General features: G+C 35.0%; 1 protein-coding gene across 2 annotated transcripts in view; it reads left to right on the top strand.

The window, feature by feature from the left end:
• Window positions 1–21,070, top strand: part of LOC123531342 (sorting nexin-13-like) — a 128,504-nt gene extending 107,434 nt beyond the window's left edge. For both annotated transcript variants that reach the window (XM_045312201.2, XM_045312200.2), the window contains exons 25-28: window positions 1,017–1,162; window positions 2,491–2,559; window positions 3,875–3,987; window positions 4,906–21,070. In XM_045312201.2, the coding sequence (XP_045168136.1) occupies window positions 1,017–1,162; window positions 2,491–2,559; window positions 3,875–3,987; window positions 4,906–5,162 (585 nt within the window). In that variant the 3' untranslated portion in view covers window positions 5,163–21,070. The remainder of the gene's footprint in view (window positions 1–1,016; window positions 1,163–2,490; window positions 2,560–3,874; window positions 3,988–4,905) is intronic.
• The last annotated feature ends 1,827 nt before the right edge of the window (window positions 21,071–22,897 follow it).

Here is a 22,897-nt window from a genome sequence, read left to right on the forward strand (position 1 = left end):
TTTTATCATGTTAGTTGCCGAGGGTTAGTTTGGGCAAAAACAAATAAAAATGCTTTAGATAAGCAGAAATTGTAAGTATTGAATAGATATGATGATAGAAAGGCAATAAAACATAGGTATTTTATCAAAAATTTAATTCTACTTTACGTTTTCCGTATTTGTCACCCATTTTCGCGACCTTAATTTTCGGAAATTTCTGTCATTTCTGACGAGATTTTTTAGTGCAGTCTTAAATAAAAAGCCAATAAAGAGTCTACATTTAAGAAAATCTGTTGCAAAAGGAGCTCATATATTAAAGTATTTTTTGAGAATAAAACATGCGAAGGCATCGAACCCCACCCACTTATAGGCAATATGCAAAATAAGACACTGCTTATAAACAAAATTTCTTCTTTTTTGACATCTTTATTTTAAATATCATGTTCAGAATTTTTTTTATTAAATGGCAGATATTTATAATAATGATAATTTTAGATGTTAACAAAAATTGATTTCTAAATAGCTTTTTAAAGGGTTACTAAGAAATATGTTATAACTACATAATAATTTAATTTCTCGAGTGGTATGAGTACTTTGGTACATAAAATGTAGTCCTACAAGAACATCAATGCTATGCGCTTCGCCGTTGTTGGCCTCATAATTTCATCTTCGGAAAAAGCAGTGGCTCAGAGAAAAAAAATTCCAGTGTGACCCCTGAAAACTGAGCTGTTAGATGTCTAGAATAAGATTTTCCCATTGGTCAATTTAAAGATTGAGCTTAGAATCAACCAATCAGTTGCTTGAGTTTAACCTGACCGATGGACCAGTCCATTTGAGAAATATACAGGCTAAGGGTTAAAAACTGCTCTCCAATTTCAGTTTTATAACATTTGACATTGCATTTTCATCAGAATCTTTGTTGGCTTGGAAATTCTTAACCTGTTGATGACAAACTTAAAAGTTATCACCTCTGTGAGACTGTATTCACAAAATACTTAGAAAGTTGTGTTAGTTTTATTGCGAGTATTCTGTTGTAGATTGGTGAAAACATTCCACTACGCATCATGCTTTTACTCATGGATGAAGTATTTGATTTGAGACAGAAGAATCAGTGGCTGCGCCGACAGATAGTTCGTGTTCTCAAACAACTCATTAAATCCATTCTTGGTGACAGGATGAACAAGTAAGTACTTGGCAGTTTACTATTGTGTCTTAATAAAGTTGATAAACAAGCGTTCAGCTTCATTTGTGGAAATTTCTTTTATGCACTCTCCCTTTTTTTGCATTTTCTTTGCTTTGTCTGCTTGTTAGCCAGTTGGTTTTATTTTAGTGGATATTATGTGTAAAAATGATTTTTCCCATATTTTATAAAAGGCTGAAAAGCTTCATATCAGTTACTTGAAAATGCTTCGTCCTGTGACCGGCAAACTTCTTACAATGTGGTCAGAAGATTTCCTTTATTGTTTTAGGGGTCAAGGGTGACTTCTTCCAATTAAAATTGGTTTCTGATTATTATATGCAGAATGGTTAGGCCTATGGCTGTAACACTTCATACTATAAGCAATATTGTTTTTGATCATTAGATTACCATTATTGGTTTTGGGAATGCGATAATGTTCATACTTTGTTGGGTGAAGTCCTAGTCATTAGATTATCACTTTTCTAGCTCATCTGATGTTTTGAAAATAAAAGATGAGTTATTGTCACCACTTGATCGGCATTAGCGTTGGCGTTGCCTGGTTAAGTGTTATGTTTAGGTCAGCTTTTCTCCTAAACTATCAAAGCTATTGCTTTAAAACTTGCAACTCTTGTTCACCATCAATAGCTGACTCTGTACAGCAAGAAACATAACTCCATCATGCTTTTTGCAAGAATTATGACCCCTTTTGGACTTAGAAAATATCACATTTCTTGGTTAAGTTTTATGTTTAGGTTGACTTTTCTCCTAAGTTATCAAAGCTATTGCTTTAAAAGTTGCAACACTTGTTCACCATTAAAAACTGACTCTGCACAGCAAGTACCCTAACTCTACATTGCTTTTTGCAAGAATTATGGCCCCTTTTACACTTAGAAAATCATGGGTAGGACAATATTTCTATAATACAGAGACAGTAAAATCAGATGAGCATTTGCATCCGCAAGGCGGTGCTCTTGGTTTTTTTTTTTGGGGGGGGGGGGGGGGGCAGGAGTTGCTTGTGGAAAACAATGCAGTACTGGTACAAAGCCCAGAAACTTAGGTTTGCCACCATTACATAACTGAAATAGTATTTTAGAAATGTCCTTCGTGTCAGATCAAGCAAGTAAAAGTACTTGACCATCTTGTGTATTTGCTCCATACAAAATCTCCACTTTTACCACGTACCCTAATCTCGACTTTTAAAATCTTATTCTCCCACTTTGCTGTCAAAAAAGGTTCACGTGTGCTGTTCAGTGTATCTTTCTGACAGCTATAGAATAGAAAATGTGATAAAAGACATTATCAGGTGACATATTTTTCATTTTGCATTTTAGAAAAATAGTTGAACATGTTGACTGGATGACCTCTGCAGAGCAGGTTGCTGAGTACATCAAAGCCTTCAGGTGAGTCAGAACAGATCGTTGAGTACATCAAAGCCTTCTCAGGTGAGTCAGAACAGATTGCTTAGTACATCAAAGCCTTCAGGTGATTCAGAACAGATTGATGAGTACATCAAAGCCTTCTCGGGTGATTCAGAACAGATTGAGGAGTACATCAAAGCCTTCTCAGGTGATTCAGAACAGATTGACGAGTACATCAAAGCCTTCTCAGGTGAGTCGGAACAGATTGCTGAGTACATCAAAGCCTTCAGGTGAGTCAGAACAGGTTGTGGGGTACATCAAAGCCTTCAGGTGAGTCAGAACAGGTTGTTGGGTACATCAAAGCCTTCAGGTGAGTCAAGACATGGTGCATCAAAGCCTTCAGGTGAGTCAGAGCAGGTTGCTGAGACAGAGTCGGAACATCATAGCCTTCGGGTGAAACAAAGCATGTTGCTACATATATAAAAGCCGTCAGAGCAGATTGCAGAGTATATTAAAGCCTATAGGTGAGTTGGAGCAGGTTGCTGAGGACAACAATGGATTGAGGTGAATCAGACTAGATTACTAAACTAGGTGAGTTAGAGCAGGTTGTTGAGTACATCAAAACCTTCAGGTGAGTCAGAGCAGGTTGCTGAGTACATCAAAGCCTTCAGGTGAGTCAGAGCAGGTTGCTGAGTACATAAAAGCCTTCAGGTGAGTCAGAGCAGGTTGCTGAGTACATCAAAGCCTTCAGGTGAGTCAGAGCAGGTTGCTGAGTACATAAAAACCTTCAGGTGAGTCAGAGCAGGTAACTCAGTACATTAAACAGAAGGTAAATGAGTTTAGGAGATTCAGTTCAGATCATTAAGTTATGTGGTTAAGATAAAGTTAGGGTCAAAGTTTTTAGACTTGGTGGCAATTCTGAGTAAATCAAAATTTTGTGCATTGCATATACATTAAAAATTTGTAGTTTGTTCTAATCTAATGTTGCAGTTTGATGCATCACGTTAATTTTAGCATGAAAAAAGTGCCCTAAAAGCACCGCATATCTGTGAGTCAAAACAAAGGATGTTGAACTTTTAGATATGTTAAGATTTTGCTGAATTTAAATATCTGTATCAGTAAATGACCATTGACAATAAACAAAAGTTTAGATGTGTATTTTGATAAAGGGTAAGTAAAGTGAAAAAAAATGTTTTTTTACCCTAGAGGGAAATGTTTGGTTTATCAACCAGGATATTTTACCAATTGTCTTCATAATGAACTGATTCTTTACACAACTGCATATTGAAATCTCAAGTGCAATCACTTTTAAGTGCCAGTATAAACACAAAGATGACATGTATGTATAATATTGCAGGGATTCATTTTGGCCGGAGGGTGTATTATCAGAGCCCAGACCAGACAGGGATCATAATTCAAAAATGAGGACACGCGTTGTGTGTAGAGCAAAAATGTTAGGCAGCATTCCAGGTATACACTCAGTTAGATATGTCAGAAAAATCTTACATAAATTTGATCCCGGAACTATCAAATTGAATGATAATTTATTGTAGCCATTTCAGTCTTACAACAGAATGTTTAAAGAATGAAGTTTGAGATAAAACCATCCTGTTCTCGTTTTCGGTCCATATTCATTGTTTGAAGTCTAAAATTCAGACTTAGGTAAAAGAACATTTAATATTCATTGTGCCTTAACTTGTTTTGTTTAGTTTAATTATACTAATAACATTTTGATGACCTCTTTGTAAGCCTGAAAATATCATTTTGTTTATGTTTCATTATAATTTGTGTAAAATTAATACATGTAGTGTGGAAAGAAAACATAGCATATTAAAGTCTTAATTTAAATTTCAGACTTTAAACATTCATCATTGTTGGCTTAGGATAAAAGAGCAGTGAAAGAAAATGTTAAGAGTTTATTCTTGCTTTATTTCAATTGGAATTACACAAGAGGCTTTGGGGGAAATTGTTTAGTCAATGTGCAAGAATAGAAATATAAAGAGATACAGAGATACAAATTTTATTTAAAGTCGGTGTTAAATATACAGACAACATTAGCTATATATAGCTATTGACCGGCATAAATATGTTAAAATATGTGTTATCTGCTTATAAATGTCAAACAAATTTGTGTGAATGAATATTCAGATGTTAACTCAATACTTGAATATTTCAGTTGTTTGCATTACATGTAAAGATTGATTAATAATGTAAAGTACAATATACATTTGTATTCTAAAGAGAACAATAATATCACTAAACATTCATTTTCTTTGTCATTCTTACTACTGGTATTTTTATTGTCTTGTATGAACATCTGCTTTTTGTATTTTATGAATTTTGTAGCCCCTCTCCAGCATATTAAACTATTCTTTTCTGTTGTTTCAGATGAACTTCGACATTTCCTTGGTTCTGATACAGCACGTATTGGAGTGACACGTGTGTTTGACATGTTCCAGTACCGAAGTTTGAACCGGCGTCTTGTTTACGTTGTGCTAGAAGGCATTATAGAGACACTGTTCCCACAGAATAAATTTAAAGAGCTGTTTAGAAAACTTCATTCTCAGTCTGATAGACTGAAAGTAGCCAGTTTAAGGGAAGAATCGGAAAAGCAATCATCGACAAATCGGGGATCAAAGACTTGATGTTTATTATACTATAGTTTAGACTTTTATTTTCTGTTGTTGTGATTTAGTTTTTAGGTAAATAATTAATTTAAGATGTTGTAATTGTATTTTAAAATTATGATTTTACATCATCTAGTCAATGTAGTTAAAAGCATCGAGTACTGTATAGGTGGTTAATTTTGCCACACTGAAATCGATGCCCCAGAAGTATAAGGTTGTAAGTGCTATATAATGTCTACAGACTTACGACCTTATATTCCTAAGCAGTCTAAAATATTTTGCTAAGTTATAATCATGCAAAGATGAAGGCGAAATAAGATACTATATTGAAATTTATGGAGCAACTAAATTTCCTGTTTAACTCTGCAGTTTGACGTACTCCTGGAGCATTTGATTCTAAGAGCATTCAGAGATGTACCTAGTCATGTAGAAAATAATTTTAATAATAATAAAAAGAAATTTGCTCAGTCCTTCTTTACTTATCAAAAGTTGTTAGTGCAAACATTTATCTTCTGTTAGACATTTGTGACTAAATTACTTATACCATAGATGACAAATGCAATATCCATATGTGAAGACGAGCAGATTTTACAAAAGTTGCCAATTAAGGGGTTGTCTTTCATGTATAGTGTGTCTGGTTATTATAATTATCTGTTCCTTCACATACTTTTAGCTCGACTATAAGAAGTATATGGAGAGCTGTCCTACTTGTTCTTGTCCATTTCTTGTCCGCACCTTGATTGAAGTTTTTATGCACTTTCTAAACTCTGTTGTTACTTGATGCATTTGCTCCAAATATTAGAATAGATATTCTTCATCATCACCCACATCATATGGCATAAGGGCCTATAAGTCTGGCACCAATATTTAATGAATTATGTCCCCTTTTTATGCCCCCCATCGGAGAAGGAGGGGTATATTGTTTTGCAGATGTCGACCAGTCGGTCGGCCTGTATGTAGACCAATCCGTTTCCGGATGATAACTCAAGAATGCTTGGGCCTAGGATCATGAAAGTTGGTAGGGAGGTTAATCATAACCAGCAGATGACCCCTATTGATTTTGAGATCAATAGGTCAAAGGTCAAGGTCACAGTGACCCTGAACAGTTAAATGGTTTCCAGATGATAACTCAAGAATGCTTGGGCCTAGGATCATGAAAGTTGATAGGGAGGTTGGACATGACCAGCAGATGACCCCTATCAATTTTGAAATCAATAGTTTGAAGGTCAAGGTCACAGTGACCTGGAACAGTTAAACGGTTTCTGGATGATAACTTGAGAATGCTTGGGCATAGGATCACGAAACTTGATAGGGAGGTTGATAATGATCAGCAGATGACCCTATTGATTTTGAGGTCAGAAGGTCAAAGGTCAAGGTCACAGTGACCCGGAACAGTTAAACGGTTTCCGAATGATAACTCAAGAACTCTTGGGCCTAGGATCATGAAAGTTGATTGGGAGGTTGGTCATGACTAGCAGATGACCCCTAACGATTTTGAGGTCAGTAGGCCAGAGGTCAAGATCACATTAGACCCGGAACAGTTAAACCAGTTCCAGACGATAACATGAGAACGCTTGGGCCTAGGATCACAAAACTTAATAGGGAGGTTGATCATGACCAGCAGATGACCCTATTGATTTTGAGGTCAATAGGTCAAATGTCAAGGTCACATTGACCCAGACTAGTAGAACTTTTGTGTACAGTGACCAAATAATTTCTGTTCCTTGTGCAGTTAATGAATGCATCAAGGGGGGCATGTTGTGTTCTACGAGCTCTTGTTACTGAGAATTTCAAATTAAAGTTTTGATGCTCTTACACTCTATCTCTGTTTAATATATTGAATGGATTTGATTCAGACTTAAGCTATTTTTTCCTGATCATCACCCACATGATATGACAGTAGGGCCATGACACTGATACCAATATTTCATGAATTATGCCCCCTTTTTACTAAGAAATTTTGGTTAATTTGATGCATTTCGGGACACTGTTAGTTCTGAATGGATTTGATTCAAACTTATAAAGGTTGTTCCACACTATCACCCACATCATATGACACATGGGCCATAACTCTGGCACCAATATTTCATGAATCATGCTTTTTTTTTTCTTTAAATTTCAGGTTAAAGCTTTGATTCACTTTCGCTCTATTTCTGTTATTACTGAATAAATTGGATTCAAACTTGAAATAATTGTTCCTCATCATCATCCACATCATATGATTCAAGGGCCATAACTCTGGCTTCAATATTTCATTAATTATGTCCCTTTTTTTCTTTGATTTTTTTTTTTGGTTTATTTTGATGCTCTTTATATTATATCTTTGTAATTTGTGAATGGATTTGATTTAAAATAGAAAAAAAATTGTTCCACTTCATCAGCTATATCATATGATATGAGGTCTTTGGCTCTGGCATAAATATTTCAATGATTATGGCCCCTCTTTAGTTGGAATATCAGAATTAAGTTTTGATGCACTTTCACTCTGTTTCTGTTACTACTTAATTGATTTTACTTTAAGTTAAAATACTGGTTTCACATAATTACACACATCATACAACATAAGGTCCATATCCCTGGTCTCTATTTTTCATGAATTACAGAATTTTTGTTTAGTTTTAATGCATTTTCACAATATCTCTGTCATTACAGAAGGGATTTTATTCGAACTTAAGGTATTGGACCCCTAATAGTAATGTTTAAAAAATGGCATTTGCTTGGTATATTCTTAAAGTTGACCATGTTTCACACTGTGTTGCAAATTTTAAACAACTTTTACCGTGCAGTTTTTTGTAAATTTTGTATAATTTATGGTATTTCCTCAAGCTCAAGTAGAGACAAATTTCAATGTGATGGCCACTATCTAAAACGTTTGCAGAGAATTCATTACAGCATTAATTTTGATAAAAGAAACATCAGACTATTCTTAAACAATTATAAAACACAAAATAAAACTGTAAATATCAATTTTTCTAGGGTGCCTCAAGTAAACAGATTTAATGAGACAGAATTCTAACCCCAACATTGAAAAATTAAGGTCGAATCCTGTGGGTCTTTTTGAATTTTGCTCACTTCATTCAAAAATAACCTTGGGGCAGAAGTAAAGCCTACCTGTATTTCTTCCACAATATGTAATCTAAAGAATGAAGGCAAAATAGAGAACTTTTACTGCATGTAACTCAGTATTTTTAAAGATGTCTAACTCTACCCCTCCTGATTCAGAGGTAAATTCACTTTGAACAACAAGAAATCGCTTATAAAATGAAAATTTTCCTCTTTTGTACAATACATCCATAATAAGTCTTGAAAGAAGTAAAAACTTACTAGAAAAAAAGGAAAATATGGAAAAACAAATTTTTGGTCTCAGTGGGGCTTGAACCTACGCCCCCCTGAAAATTGCAGTCAAAGTAGGTTTATGGAAGGAATTGAATACTCTTCAAAAAGGAGGTACTCTATTACGGGTCCAATACCTTAAAGTATTTATTCCATATTATTAGTCACTAATTATTACACATGGTGCATTACTTTTGCAGAAATATTCTAAACTAAATTCTGATATAAACACTCCAGTGATAGCTCCAGCACAATTAGATATCTCTGTGCATTTCTTGACGAAACCTTGAACTTTAAAGATCATGTAAATCACAAATGGTGTAGCTTACTGTGAGGTGCGTAAGATGCAACGTATTCAAAACATGTACGCAAAACTTGTCCTTAACAGGAAGAAATTTGACAGTTCTAAACAAGCATTGTATCACTTACATTGGTTGCCGGTGAAAGCAAGAATTGAGTTCAAGATACTTTCTTTCATGTATAGCTGTCACACTGGCAGAGCACCTCTGTATTTAACAGAATTGCTCACAGAGTATATTCCTAGTAGACAAGGTTTGAGGTCGTCAGAAAATTCTGAATGTCCTTGTGTTGTTTTATGTTGTTCCATACAACAAGTGCAAAACATTCAATGAAAGAAGTTTCGCTACTATTGGTCCAAAACTTTGGAATGAACTGCCGTTAGAACTACGCAAAAGTAAATCACTTGACACATTAAAAAAAAATCTTAAGACACAGTATTTCAGAGATTTCGCGGCATTGTTTTAAATTCTTGATAACTGTTTATTATGTGAAAACAGCAGGTGATAGTTCTTAAGTTTATATTTTCAAGGTTTGTTTAATTAAACGCACTTGTTGGTAAGGCTCTATGGGTAGGGTAGTATGTAGTATTTCTTTCTTAAATAGTATATGATGGCACCATTAACCGGGGGGTTTGAACCTCTATATGCAGCTCGTCTGGGCGTACCATGTGATGCTTTAAGCACTGGTATTCGCAATAGAGGTAAAATGACCTCAAGGGGAGGGGTGCGGTCATGACTGTTTGTTACAATAAGGCTGCTATTATTACTATTGTCATTATTAATATTGTTATAATGATAATTATTATTATTATGTACAACGCCATTGAATATATTATTGTATAAAAATAGGCGTTTAATCAAATTATTCAGTTTTATGAGTTATGTCCCTTTTATAATAAGTTAATATATCCTGTTATTTCTTAATACATTTGACATGGACTTAAACTATTTTTCAAGATCACCTGCTATATTGAAGTCATTAAACACTCCAGTGATAGCTCCAGCTTCCTTTAATATGCACTCTTTCAATATTCAGCATCGAAATAGTCGAGCCATGTTTTCATTGCCAGCTCTTGTCAATAAAAAAAATAAATAAAAAAGACTGACAGATTTTCACTACAGGGAATAATTTTGGTCTGGTACCAGTTTTCAAAATAAATGTTGGACCAGCTGTATAGTTTTTGGATTTAGGTTGCTTTCATGAAACACAGCAACCCTGACTTTTCAGTGTCAGCTTAAATGTTGGAAGCAAACAAGGTTTGAAATGTTGAGTGAAATCTAAAGAATTTCATCAGCTTTTTTGACAAATATCAGATTATCTGCAGAGCAGGGTCACTTAATAATTGCAATATTTCTGGATGGCATTATAAATGTTCTATGAAACTCTGTGTGTAGTGTTTGGGTTTTTTGTTTGTTTCTTTATAGAGAACTTTCAAATAAAAGAACACAGTTTGTTGAAAAAAAGTTAGGCCACTATTGATGTTATACTTCATACATATTTTTGTCTTTTTTTCTTCTTTTTGGTTGAAGTCAGTATTTCTTTAAGTCAAAGTTCTTTACTTAATGCTCAAGTTTTGAATATTTGTTGATATAGAATGCAGTGTTTTACTGTCACAACTGTTTTTTGTTTGTTTAAATTTGTATAATGTGTCACAAATTTGTTAACTTTTGCAACATTCCAATGTTTTCCATTACCAAGAGGTTATGACTATTTAACATTTGATCCAAATATTAATTAACCAATTAAACGAGTTAACAAACATATATTATAATTTATACTATTGTTTTATGAGATAGATATTTTATGATCATCTTTACAGTATTATTACAATATACATTAATCATTGTCAGTGACAGATTTTTAGATTTTAAAAATTATGCAAACTTGGCCTGATGTGTTTGTGGAAAATCAAGTGCTGCATACTCAGCAAAACAAGTGTCTACTCATTATCTGTGGAGAAGCTATAATGGAATTAGATATTTTCAGGTTACCTTGCAGTGACTGTAGATCAGCATATTTTTATGAGCATGTTGATGTAATCAAGGCCTTCTTGTGGTTTATCCTCAGACATTCCTTAGTTTATCAATTAGATCTTTGGATATTAAATCACTCTTTTTAACATCTTAATGGTTAATTTGCAACACTTCTGAACCCTTAACCATGGGATATTAAACAATAATGCATGCAAAGGCTTTTGTTATTTAATAATTGACAAAACATGTGATTTTGGGAGTTCATAACTAGTCAAGTTTACCTCATGACTAAAGACCATTAATGTATTCATATACTGAGCTTTACTGGCACCTTACCAGACTCTCAATACTTTCAGAACTTTGATTTCTGTTTCTAGGGCAGACCAGAGTCATTAAAGAATTTATTTAATATTTATGAGATTTTTCTCTTGGATTTGAATAAAATATGTTTATACCCACAGGAACAAAGTATATAAGGGCTATATTGAAGTTTATGCATGTCCATTCATTGTTTTGTCCATCCATCTGTACGTACGTCCATATTTGTGTCTGCTTCATATCTTCCTAACCACATGGAATTTTTTATAAAACTTGCATCAGTTAATAACCTCATCAAGACAACGTGCCGAGAACACAATCCAGGTCACTAGATCCAAGGTCAAGGTCTTACTTGGGAGTTCAGTTGTTCAGTAGCTTCATTTTTTGTCTGCTCTATATCTTCTAAACCACTTTGAAGATTTTACTAAAACTAGCAAATATTTACATCATCAAAATGGTGTGCTTGGCATGCATCCAAGGTCACTACATCATAATCAAATAGCTTAAATTTTTGTTCACTATATCTGAACTACTGGAAGGATTTTTTTTATGAAACTAGCATCAGTTGTTATCTTTATCAAGTCCATATGCAGAGTGCACGACCTAGATCACTAGCTCCAAGGTCAATGTCAGATTGATAGGTCAAAGATCACGATCACAAGATTTTGCTTTCTCAGTAACAAATTGGCATCTAGTTTTATTAATCACCTTAAATGATAGCTCTAGTTATTTTTGTGTTATATTTGTTCCTGGCTTAGGAAGTATGCAAGGTTTAGACTATGTATAGTACATGGATAAAGGCCAACTATGGTGCCAAATGTGGATGTGAATGAAAACTATGGTTATACAGCTGGTCATGCAACAAGGTTGTGTTTCAAAAAGATTGTAAAATAAGAATAAACTTTCACAGTTAGTGTGTATCATGTTCAAGGTGATTTTGGTTGGTGAATCTTAAAGTTGGAATAATAACTTATTTTTTTTTATGTTATACACTAAACAACTTTTTGATTTGCACATAGAGTTTTTATTACCTGTCACTTGATTTCAGTAAGGCTTTGATTTATTTCATACTTTGATTATTAGATCATTACAGTGTATTAATATTTCATAAAGGATACAGTTTAAAGTAAAATAATCGTATCCCGGAACTGGTAATAAAAGTCACATAATTTGTATCTGTTTGACCTCCTGTAGTAAGTAGTTACTGTCTTAAACAGCCAGTCAGTTAACTTCCCTGTTAACATTTTGTTCTTATTTTCACCTGCCTTAAGCAGCGTTATCATGTTTCTCTCTTGGCTGGCTGCTTTATACAGTCTTGACTGTTTAATGGGTGATTTCAAGGCTTCTTATCAGATATTAATAATTATTCAATGAAAAATCAATAAAATCTCACTCACTTATATTTCATTGTATATTTACCATATATTGTAACAAACATCCATTCCCAGCAAGAAAACTGTGATGTTTTATTTTGTCCTGTGTATAAGTGTATTATCTGCAGAGTCCAGTGGTAACAGGAAACCAGGGGTCATGTCTTTGAGACTCCACTGCTCAAAGTAAAATTACTTACACTGGCTTACATAAGGTCTGTGGTTCTGCCCAGGTGCCAACCTGTGATGAAATAATACCCGGAAAAAGTTGCCTTGTGACCTAAATTGTGTCAGTGTGACTCTGAACCCATCAAAAACAAACAAAATTCATTTAATTTTCAGTAACTGTACTTTTCTGGACCAGCAACATCTTTACAATAACAATTATCAGTCTGTCTTTTCACCGAAGACAGTTAAAACTTGTTTGAGAAATTATTAAAAGTCAAAATACAGATTTGAAAATCTTTTAAAGTAGTTGTATATTTTTACCTAAATTGTTTTGCAAACTGTATATGTATTAAAACAAATGTAAATGTTCCATATATTTCCAAAATATGAGTAATTTTCACTTTATATAGTCAAAATTCCAAATATAGCCCAACCATCCTCCAGAAGCCTTAGTTCCAAATATCACTAAATCAAGACAATAACAATTATACAATTCATGTATAATGGCTATTTTTTTTTAATATCAATCAATGTTAAGAGATATCTTAAAATGTAATTACATGAAAACAAATTAAAATTGTTCTTTTCTGATGTACTAAAAACTCAAGTCCTTTATTGTTTGTGATGCTCATGTTTTTAAACTTAAATTTGTCATCAGAATGAAATAATCATCCAGTAGAAATACTATTACAAACAAAAGTTTTCAATAGCTTCTAATAAAAATCTTACAGGGAAACATGTATACAAGACATATCAGTACAATAATCTCATATTTCAACCAATCAGATTTCAGATATGCCAATGCCAGATTTTTCATTCCAGGACATATCACATGTTCATTTGTAAAGAATTTTATAATTTTTTTGCTACAAACCTATCAAAATTAGGTTTAAAGATAAAAAAAAAGAAAAAAGGTATGGCCCTACTGGGATTTGAACCCAAGCCATGAAAACTTGTAAAATTACTAGTCCATCTGCTTTACCACTGGACCACAGAATCTTTAATTAAGTCATTTAATTAAGGTCCATCCGCCCTTTCAGACACAATGAAGCATATAAATGCCCCTGTAGAGTATAGATCCAGGATGGACTGCATGTAGAGAGGTTCCACTTAACTAAGGGACATTAACAAAGCTTGATAAGTCAGACATACCTTGTGCACAACTGATCTGTCCTTGTCTAGATACTAAGTAATATATATATTATCTCCCTTTTATCCAGCCTTTCATCCCAAGTCATATCTAAGACATGGTTTGTATTTAGATTAAACTTGGTGAAAATGTTAATTTCTGTTATGGAGATGTGCCCTGTAAGGTCTGAATCAGATTGCCAGAAGAACACAGAAGTTATGTCCCTTAGTATAGTACCTTTATAGTGTGAACTATATATAGTATTAACTGGCAAAAGGTCTATTTCTACTTGATATTTCATGAGGGGAACCAGATGTTGTAACCAATATGTTACATACATAGCTTTCTTGTAGAAAGAGATATGCATTGTGGTCACTGGCCACTGTTACAAAAATAGAAAAAACGGTTTTCCCCCAATGGCTTCAGTAAGGAATGAAACATTGGCAAATCTTGGGACATAGACATACATAGCTTGCATGGAGACCAAGGTTTATAAGCAGTTTGGTTTGTTCTTTCAAGGTCATTGTTACTATAAATAGAAATTACTTTCGTTTCATTTGTTTTTGAGTTTAACAATGTTTTTCAACAGTATTTCAGTTATATAAAGGTTAGTATTTTTGTTTCAATAATTTCAGTTAGAAATGAGATACTTTTGCAAAAAATAGGTAAACCCATTGGTGAGGGGTGCCAGTTCATTGAATTCACATGTTTGTAACAGTTCTGTATAAATTCTGCTTGTTATTTTATTGTAATTTTGTTTAAAGTTATTTATGTTATTGTTTTATAATTATAATGTCAGCTGGCTCTGTCTTATTGTTTACTTCAAACTTGAGAATGTTGAAATACAGTATATAATCACATTTTACAGCTATAAATCAACTTGACTTTGTAAAACTTGTTTTAAAATTTAGTACTTTGTTGACTTGTGTAAAAAATGATGTGTTGTTTTTTTTTTTGTGAGGATATAGGACTGAAAAGTCGATTGTATGTAAAAGACACAAAATATTTATTATTTATTGTGAATGATGTTCATACAGTAACAAAGGAGGTCAAAACAAAATACAAAGGGACATAATCTAGAAAATTTTGTAAGTATTGTGTTAATGTATAAAAAATTTCAATTCTCCATTAATATCCATTCTAATTATTTCAATTCCATATTTGTACAAAAAAGGCACTTTTTGTTTTCCAGGCAAGACGACGTAAATTAATTTTTGTCTCTCAACCATATTTCTTTAAAAAATTATTTTTTGTTTTTAGCTCACCTGTAACAAAGTGACAAGGTGAGCTTTTGTGATCGCGCGGTGTCCGTCGTCTGTGCGTCCGTGCGTCCGTCCGTCCGTCCGTAAACTTTTGCTTGTGACCACTCTAGAGGTCACATTTTTCATGGGATCTTTATGAAAGTTGGTCAGAATGTTCATCTTGATGATATCTAGGTCAAGTTCGAAACTGGGTCACGTGCCATCAAAAACTAGGTCAGTAGGTCTAAAAATAGAAGAACCTTGTGACCTCTCTAGAGGCCATATATTTCACAAGATCTTCATGAAAATTGGTCGGAATGTTCACCTTGATGATATCTAGGTCAAGTTCGAAACTGGGTCACATGCCATCAAAAACTAGGTCAGTAGGTCTAAAAATAGAAAAACCTTGTGACCTCTCTAGAGGCCATATATTTCATAAGATCTTCATGAAAGTTGGTCAGAACGTTCACCTTGATGATATCTAGGTCAAGTTCGAAAGTGGATCACGTGCCATCAAAAACTAGGTCAGTAGGTCAAATAATAGAAAAACCTTGTGACCTCTCTAAAGGCCATATTTTTCATGGGATCTGTATGAAAGTTGGTCTGAATGTTCATCTTGATGATATCTAGGTCAAGTTCGAAACTGGGTCACGTGCGGTCAAAAACTAGGTCAGTAGGTCTAAAAATAGGAAAACCTTGTGACCTCTGTAGAGGCCATATATTTCATGAGATCTTCATGAAAATTGGTCAGAATGTTCACCTTGATGATATCTAGGTCAAGTTCGAAAGTGGGTCACGTGCCATCAAAAACTAGGTCAGTAGGTCAAATAATAGAAAAACCTTGTGACCTCTCTAGAGGCCATATTTTTCATGGGATCTGTATGAAAGTTGGTCTGAATGTTCATCTTGATGATATCTAGGTCAAGTTAGAAAGTGGGTCACATGCCTTCAAAAAGTAGGTCAGTAGGTCAAATAATGAAAAAACATTGTGACCTCTCTAGAGGCCATATTTTTCATGGGATCTGTATGAAAGTTGGTCTGAATGTTTTTCTTGATGATGTATGGGTCAAGTTTGAAACTGGGTCAACTGCGATCAAAAACTAGGTCAGTAGGTCTTAAAATAGAAAAACCTTGTGACCTCTCTAGAGGGCATACCCTTGAATGGATCTTCATGAAAATTGGTCAGAATGTTCACCTTGATGATATCTAGGTCAAGTTTGAAACTGGGTCATGTGCCTTAAAAAACTAGGTCAGTAGGTCAGATAATAAAAAAACCTTGTGACCTCTCTAGAGGCCATACTTTTCATGGGATCTGTATGAAAGTTGGTCTGAATGTTCATCTTGATGATGTCTAGGTCAAGTTTGAAACTGGGTCAGCTGCGGTCAAAAACTAGGTCAGTAGGTCTAAAATAATTAAAATCTTTTGACCTCTCTAGAGGCCATATTTTTCAATGGATCTTCATGAAAATTGATCTGAATGTTCACCTTGATGATATCTAGGTCAGTTTCGAAACTGGGTCACGTGCGGTCAAAAACTAGGTCAGTAGGTATAAAAGTAGAAAAACCTTGTGACCTCTCTAGAGGCCATATTTTTCATGAGATCTTCATGAAAATTAGTGAGAATGTTCACCTTGATGATATCTAGGTAAAGTTCAAAACAGGGTCACGTACCTTTGAAAACTAGGTCCATAGGTCAAATAATAGAAAAACCTGGTGACCTCTCTAGAGACCATATTTTTCAATGGATCTTCATGAAAATTGGCCAGAATTTTTATCTTGATAATATCTAGGTCAGGTTCAAAACTGGGTCACATGAGCTAAAAACTAGGTCACTATGTCAAATAATAGAAAAAACGACGTCATACTCAAAACTGGGTCATGTGGGAAGAGGTGAGCGATTCAGGACCATCATGGTCCTCTTGTTGAAACTCAACAAAAGTCTGCATGACCAAACAAGAGGGTGACCCTGAATCACTCATCTGAGTAATATGAGCCACATGTTTCAAATGGCAAACTGATGCTAAGATATTAAGGAGGTAAGTCAGTAGGTCACATTCATGGTCACTGAAAGTCAGTTTTTAGCTCATCTGATTTTTTGAAAAAAAATGATGAGTTATTGTCATCACTTGATCGGCGCTGGTGTTGGCATTGCCTGGTTAAGTTTTATGTTTAGGTAAGCTTTTCTCCTAAACTATCAAAGGTATTGCTTTGAAACTTGCAACACTTGTTCACCATCAATAGCTGACCCTGTACAGCAAGAAACATAACTCCATCCTGCTTTTTGCAAGATTTATGGCCCCTTTTGGACTTAGAAAATATCAGATTTCTTGGTTAAGTTTTATGTTTAGGTAAACTTTTCTCCTAAACACTATCAAAGCTATTGCTTTGAAACTTGCAGCACTTGTTCACCATCATAAGCTGACCCTGTACAGCAAGAAACATAACTCCATCCTGCTTTTTGCAAGAATTATGGCCCCTTTTGGACTTAGAAAATCAGATTTCTTTGTTAAGTTTTGTGTTTAGGTCAGCTTTTCTTCTAAAGTATCAAAGCTATTGCTTTTAAAACTTGCAACACTTGTTCACCATCATAAGCTGACCCTGTACAGCAAGAAACATAACTCCATCCTGCTTTTTGCAAGAATTATGGCCCCTTTTGGACTTAGAAAATCAGATTTCTTGGTTAAGTTCTGTGTTTAGGTCAGCTTTTCTTCTAAAGTATCAAAGCTATTGCCTTAAAACTTGCAACTCTTGTTCACCATCATAAGCTGACCCTGTACAGCAAGAAACATAACTCCATCTTGCTTTTTGCAAGAATTATGGCCCCTTTTGGACTTAGAAAATATCAGATTTCTTGGTTAAGTTTTGTGTTTAGGTCAGCTTTTCTCCTTAACTATCAAAGCTATTGCTTTTAAACTTGCAACACTTGTTCACCATCATAAGCTGACCCTGTACAGCAAGAAACAATACCCCATCCTGCTTTTTGCAAGAATTATGGCCCCTTTTGGACTTAGAAAATCAGATTTGTTTGTTAAGTTTTGTGTTTAGGTCAGCTTTTCTTCTAAGTATCAAAGCTATTGCTTTAAAACTTGCAACACTTGTTCACCATCATAAGCTGACCCTGTACAGCAAGAAACATAACTCCATCTTGCTTTTTGCAAGAATTATGGCCCCTTTTGGACTTAGAAAATATCAGATTTCTTGGTTAAGTTTTGTGTTTAGGTCAGCTTTTCTTCTAAAGTATCAAAGCTATTGCTTTAAAACTTGCAACACTTGTTCACCATCATAAGCTGACCCTGTACAGCAAGAAACATAACTCCATCTTGCTTTTTGCAAGAATTATGGCCCCTTTTGGACTTAAAAATATCAGATTTCTTGGTTAAGTTTTGTGTTTAGGTCAGCTTTTCTCCTTAACTATCAAAGCTATTGCTTTTAAACTTGCAACACTTGTTCACCATCATAAGCTGACCCTGTACAGCAAGAAACATAACTCCATCTTGCTTTTTGCAAGAATTATGGCCCCTTTTGGACTTAGAAAATATCAGATTTCTTGGTTAAGTTTTGTGTTTAGGTCAGCTTTTCTCCTTAACTATCAAAGCTATTGCTTTTAAACTTGCAACAGTTGTTCACCATCATAAGCTGATTATGTACAGGAAGAAACATAACTCCATCCTGCTTTTTGCAAGAATTATGGCCCTTTTTGGACTTAGAAAATCATGGGTAGGACAATATTTTTATTATACAGAGACAAAAAAATCAGATGAGCGAATGCACCCACAAGATGGTGCTCTTGTTAAGATCTGTTAGCAAAACTGTACATGTCATCCAAATTTCAAGGCTGTATCTTGAAAAACAAGAAAGTAGGTCAGTAGGTCAAGGTCACAGTAAGGTGAACCGTAATCACTTGGGTACATCAGGTAAATATAATTAAACTGGAAATATGATCAGATAATTTTTTAAATATTTTTCCTATATAACTCGTATAACAAGTGACCCACAGGGTGGGACCTCTTTTCACCCCAGGGGCATAATTTGAATAATCTTGTTAGAGGTCCACTAGGCAATGCTACATACCAAATATCAAAGGCCTAGGCCTTGAACTTTCAGAAAAGAAGATTATTATTTTTTTCCCTATATAAGTTTATGTTAAACTTGGGACCCCCAGGGCAGGGCCTCTTTTCACCACAGGGTAATAATTGAAACAATTTTGGTAGAGGACCACAAGGCAATGCAACACACCAAATATCAAAAGCCTAGGCATTGCAGTTTCAGACAAGAAGATTTTTTGAAGTTTTTTCCAATATAAGTCTATGTAAAACTTGAGACCCCCCAGGGCAGGGCCTCTTTTTCACCCCAGGGCAATAATTTGAACAATTTTGATAGAGGATCACAAGGCAATGCTACATACCAAATATCAAAGGCCTAGGTCTTATGGTTTTAGACAAGAAGGTTTTTAAAGTTTTTTTCCTATGTAAGTCTATGTATAACATGGTACCCCTGGGGCAGGGCCTCTTTTCATCCCAGGGGCACAATTTGAACAATTTTGATAGAAGACCATTAGATGACGTCACATGCCAAATATCAAGGCTCTATGCCATGCAGTTTTGGAGAAAAAGATTTTCTAAGTTTTTCCTTTTGGTTGCCATTGCAACCAGAGTTCTGCATGGAATTAAATTCTTTGGGCAATTTTGAAAGGGGGCCACCCAAGGATCATTCCTGTGAAGTTTGGTGTAAATCTGCCCAGTGGTTTTGAAGAAGACGACTTTCTTGCTAATTGTTGACACACGATGGATGATGGACATCGAGCGGTCACAAAAGCTCACCTTGAGCCTTTGGCTCAGTTGAGCTGAAAAGGTGAAGCTCATTTATCCGCACATTCTATTACCATTATTTCTTAATGAATTTCACTGTTTGGATGACATTTCAGTATATAATGTCATTTGAAATAAAAAAAATTAATGTTAAAAATGGTTTCTAATTAGAAAAGGATGATTGTCTGTGGCACAGTGGGCCTTCCGGCTATGGCTTTTTATCAATAATTGGAGAAAGTTTGGGCCACTCTAAGCTTTGAAACTGCATGAAATGACAATATGTGGTTTTACTCTTTTTTGAAAACCGGTCAGTTAAGGTAGTTCTGCACGTTTTGATCGAAATTGTTTCTACAATGTAGAATTTGATTAAACTCCGATTTTTCAAAACTTCAGAATATACACAGAAAATTCAGCAAATAAAAAAAGATAGGGTCATGTGTTTGATATTCTGCTAGACTGATTTGAAAAATAGGGACCTCACGCAATACTTCATAACGGGAGTCTATGGGAAAATGATAACATTCATAACATTTTCGTATATAGAAATTTTTCTACAATGTAGATTTTGATGAAAGTTTCACAATTGTTAATAAAGACTTGGCCTATGATTTGATGTATTAAAATGTATAAGTCCGTGTACTTATTTTTGAGATATCTGACCATGATTAAAGTAAACCGGACATTTCACGCTAATTTTAAGACATTATTTTGAATTATTTAACGTGTGATATGTTTTAATATCATATTTCGACTTTAGAAATACAGCAACAAAGCCACTGTAATAAATTTACTCACTGGTTGCGATTAACCAATAAAATGATTTTCATTTCCATACGCCGAATCCAGTCTTTATTCTACGTTTTCCTGAAAAATAACGTTACGCCATCACTTCTGGTTTATCAAACTTGCAGAACTACCTTTACTCCAACAGGTCATGAAGTATATCATCCATGCTGTGCCATACTGTTGTATCTGCTAAATTATTTGTATACATTTATAATAGCTTTGCACTGGGAATGATAAGTATTTTACAAACAGCTCTTTTGGTAAAGGTTTTCCTTATGTTGCCTTTTTGTAAAAAAAACAACAGCAACAAGACAACTTCTTTTTCCACCCAGATACTAGCACATTCATCATTTACCCCCCAAAAGAAAAAGCATTAATTGTTATATGGATACTAGGGACCTCTTATTTTGTTTTGGCCTAAAATTACTGTTTTTACTTTTTGATTTGTTTATTTCAAACCACATGTACTCATGTTATGGAAATAAATTATATTACTTTGATTCAGGTGCTTTGTTTTTCGTTGTGCCTCCAAAGGAAAGTGTAATCAAAATTGTCTCTTCTGCCTCTCCTAAACATAACTTAAACTAGAATGTGTCTGTAGGACAAAGGGTTTGCCCCCACTGGTACATTTGTCACAAAAAAGGGACAATAATTCAGATGTTTGCAGTCTTAAGGAGGTATAGCTTTAACAAACATTTTATATAAAGGATTCATTATTCTAGGCCGTATACTTTTTGAGCTATGAGCACCACAAACAAAAAATCCACTATTTTGGCTAGTTCAAGGGCCGTAACTCAGTAACTAGCACTAAAATCTCTAGAAGAATGCCAAGTGTGCAAGGTCACATCATGATAAAGACTCCTGCAAGATTTCATAAATTTACATCATATACTTCTTGAGCTAGGCATGTCATTAGGTGAAAATGTGCATTTTTAGCTCACCTGTCACATGGTGAGCTTTTGTGATCACCCTTTGTCTGTCGTCCGTCGTCGGTCCGTCCGTGCGTCAACAATTTCTTGTCTGCACGATAGAGGTTCCATTTGTTATATCTCCCCCAGGAGACATATTGTTTTTGCCCTGTCCGTCCTTCCGTCCGTCCGTACGTCACACTTCATTTCCGAGCAATAACTGGAGAACCATTTGACCTAGAACCTTCAAACTTCATAGGGTTGTAGGGCTGCTGGAGTAGACGACCCCTATTGTTTTTGGGGTCACTCCGTGAAAGGTCAAGGTCACAGGGGCCTGAACATTGAAAACCATTTCCAATCAATAACTAGAGAACCACTTGACCCAGAATGTTGAAACTTCATAGGATGATTGGTCATGAAGAGTAGATGACCCTATTGATTTTGGGGTCACTCCGTCAAAGGTCAAGGTCACAGGGGCCTGAACATTGAAAACCATTTCCGATCAATAACTAGAGAACCACTTGACCCAGAATGTTGAAACTTCATAGGATGATTGGTCATGAAGAGTAGATGACCCCTATTGATTTTGGGGGCACTCCATCAAAGGTCAAGGTCACAGGGGCCTGAACATTGAAAACCATTTCCGATCAATAACTAGAGAACCACTTGACCCAGAATGTTGAAACTTCATAGGATGATTGGTCATAAAGAATAGATGACCCCTATTGATTTTGGGGTCACTCCATCAAAGGTCAAGGTCACAGGGGCCTAAACATGGAAAACCATTTCCGATCAATAACTAGAGAACCACTTGACCCAGAATGTTGAAACTTCATAGGATGATTGTACATGCAAAGTAGATGACCCCTATCGATTTCGGGGTCACTCCATTAAAGTTCAAGGTCACAGGGGCCTGAACATTGAAAACCATTTCCGGTCAGTAACTTGAGAACCACTTGACCCAGAATGTTGAAACTTAATAGGATGATTGGTCATGCAGAGTAGATGACCCCTAACGATTTTGGGGTCACTCTGTGAAAGGTCAAGGTCACAGGGGCCTGAACATTGAAAACCATTTCCGGTCAGTAACTTGAGAACCACTTGACCCAGAATGATGAAACTTCATAGGATGATTGGTCATGCAGAGTAGATGACCCCTAACGATTTTAGGGTCACTCTGTTAAAGGTCAAGGGCACAGGGGCCTTAACATGGAAAACCATTTCCAATCAATAACTTTAGAACCTCTCAACCCAGAATGTTGAAATTTCATAGGATGATTGTTCATGCAGAGTAAATGACCCCTATTGTTTTTGGGGTCACTCTATTAAAGGTCAAGGTCACAGGGGCCTGAACATTGATAACCAGTTCCGATCAATAACTTGAGAACTACATGACCCAGAATGTTGAAACTTCATAGG

The sequence above is a fragment of the Mercenaria mercenaria genome, chromosome 11 (genome assembly GCF_021730395.1).
Source record: "Mercenaria mercenaria strain notata chromosome 11, MADL_Memer_1, whole genome shotgun sequence".
Lineage (NCBI taxonomy): Eukaryota > Metazoa > Mollusca > Bivalvia > Venerida > Veneridae > Mercenaria > Mercenaria mercenaria.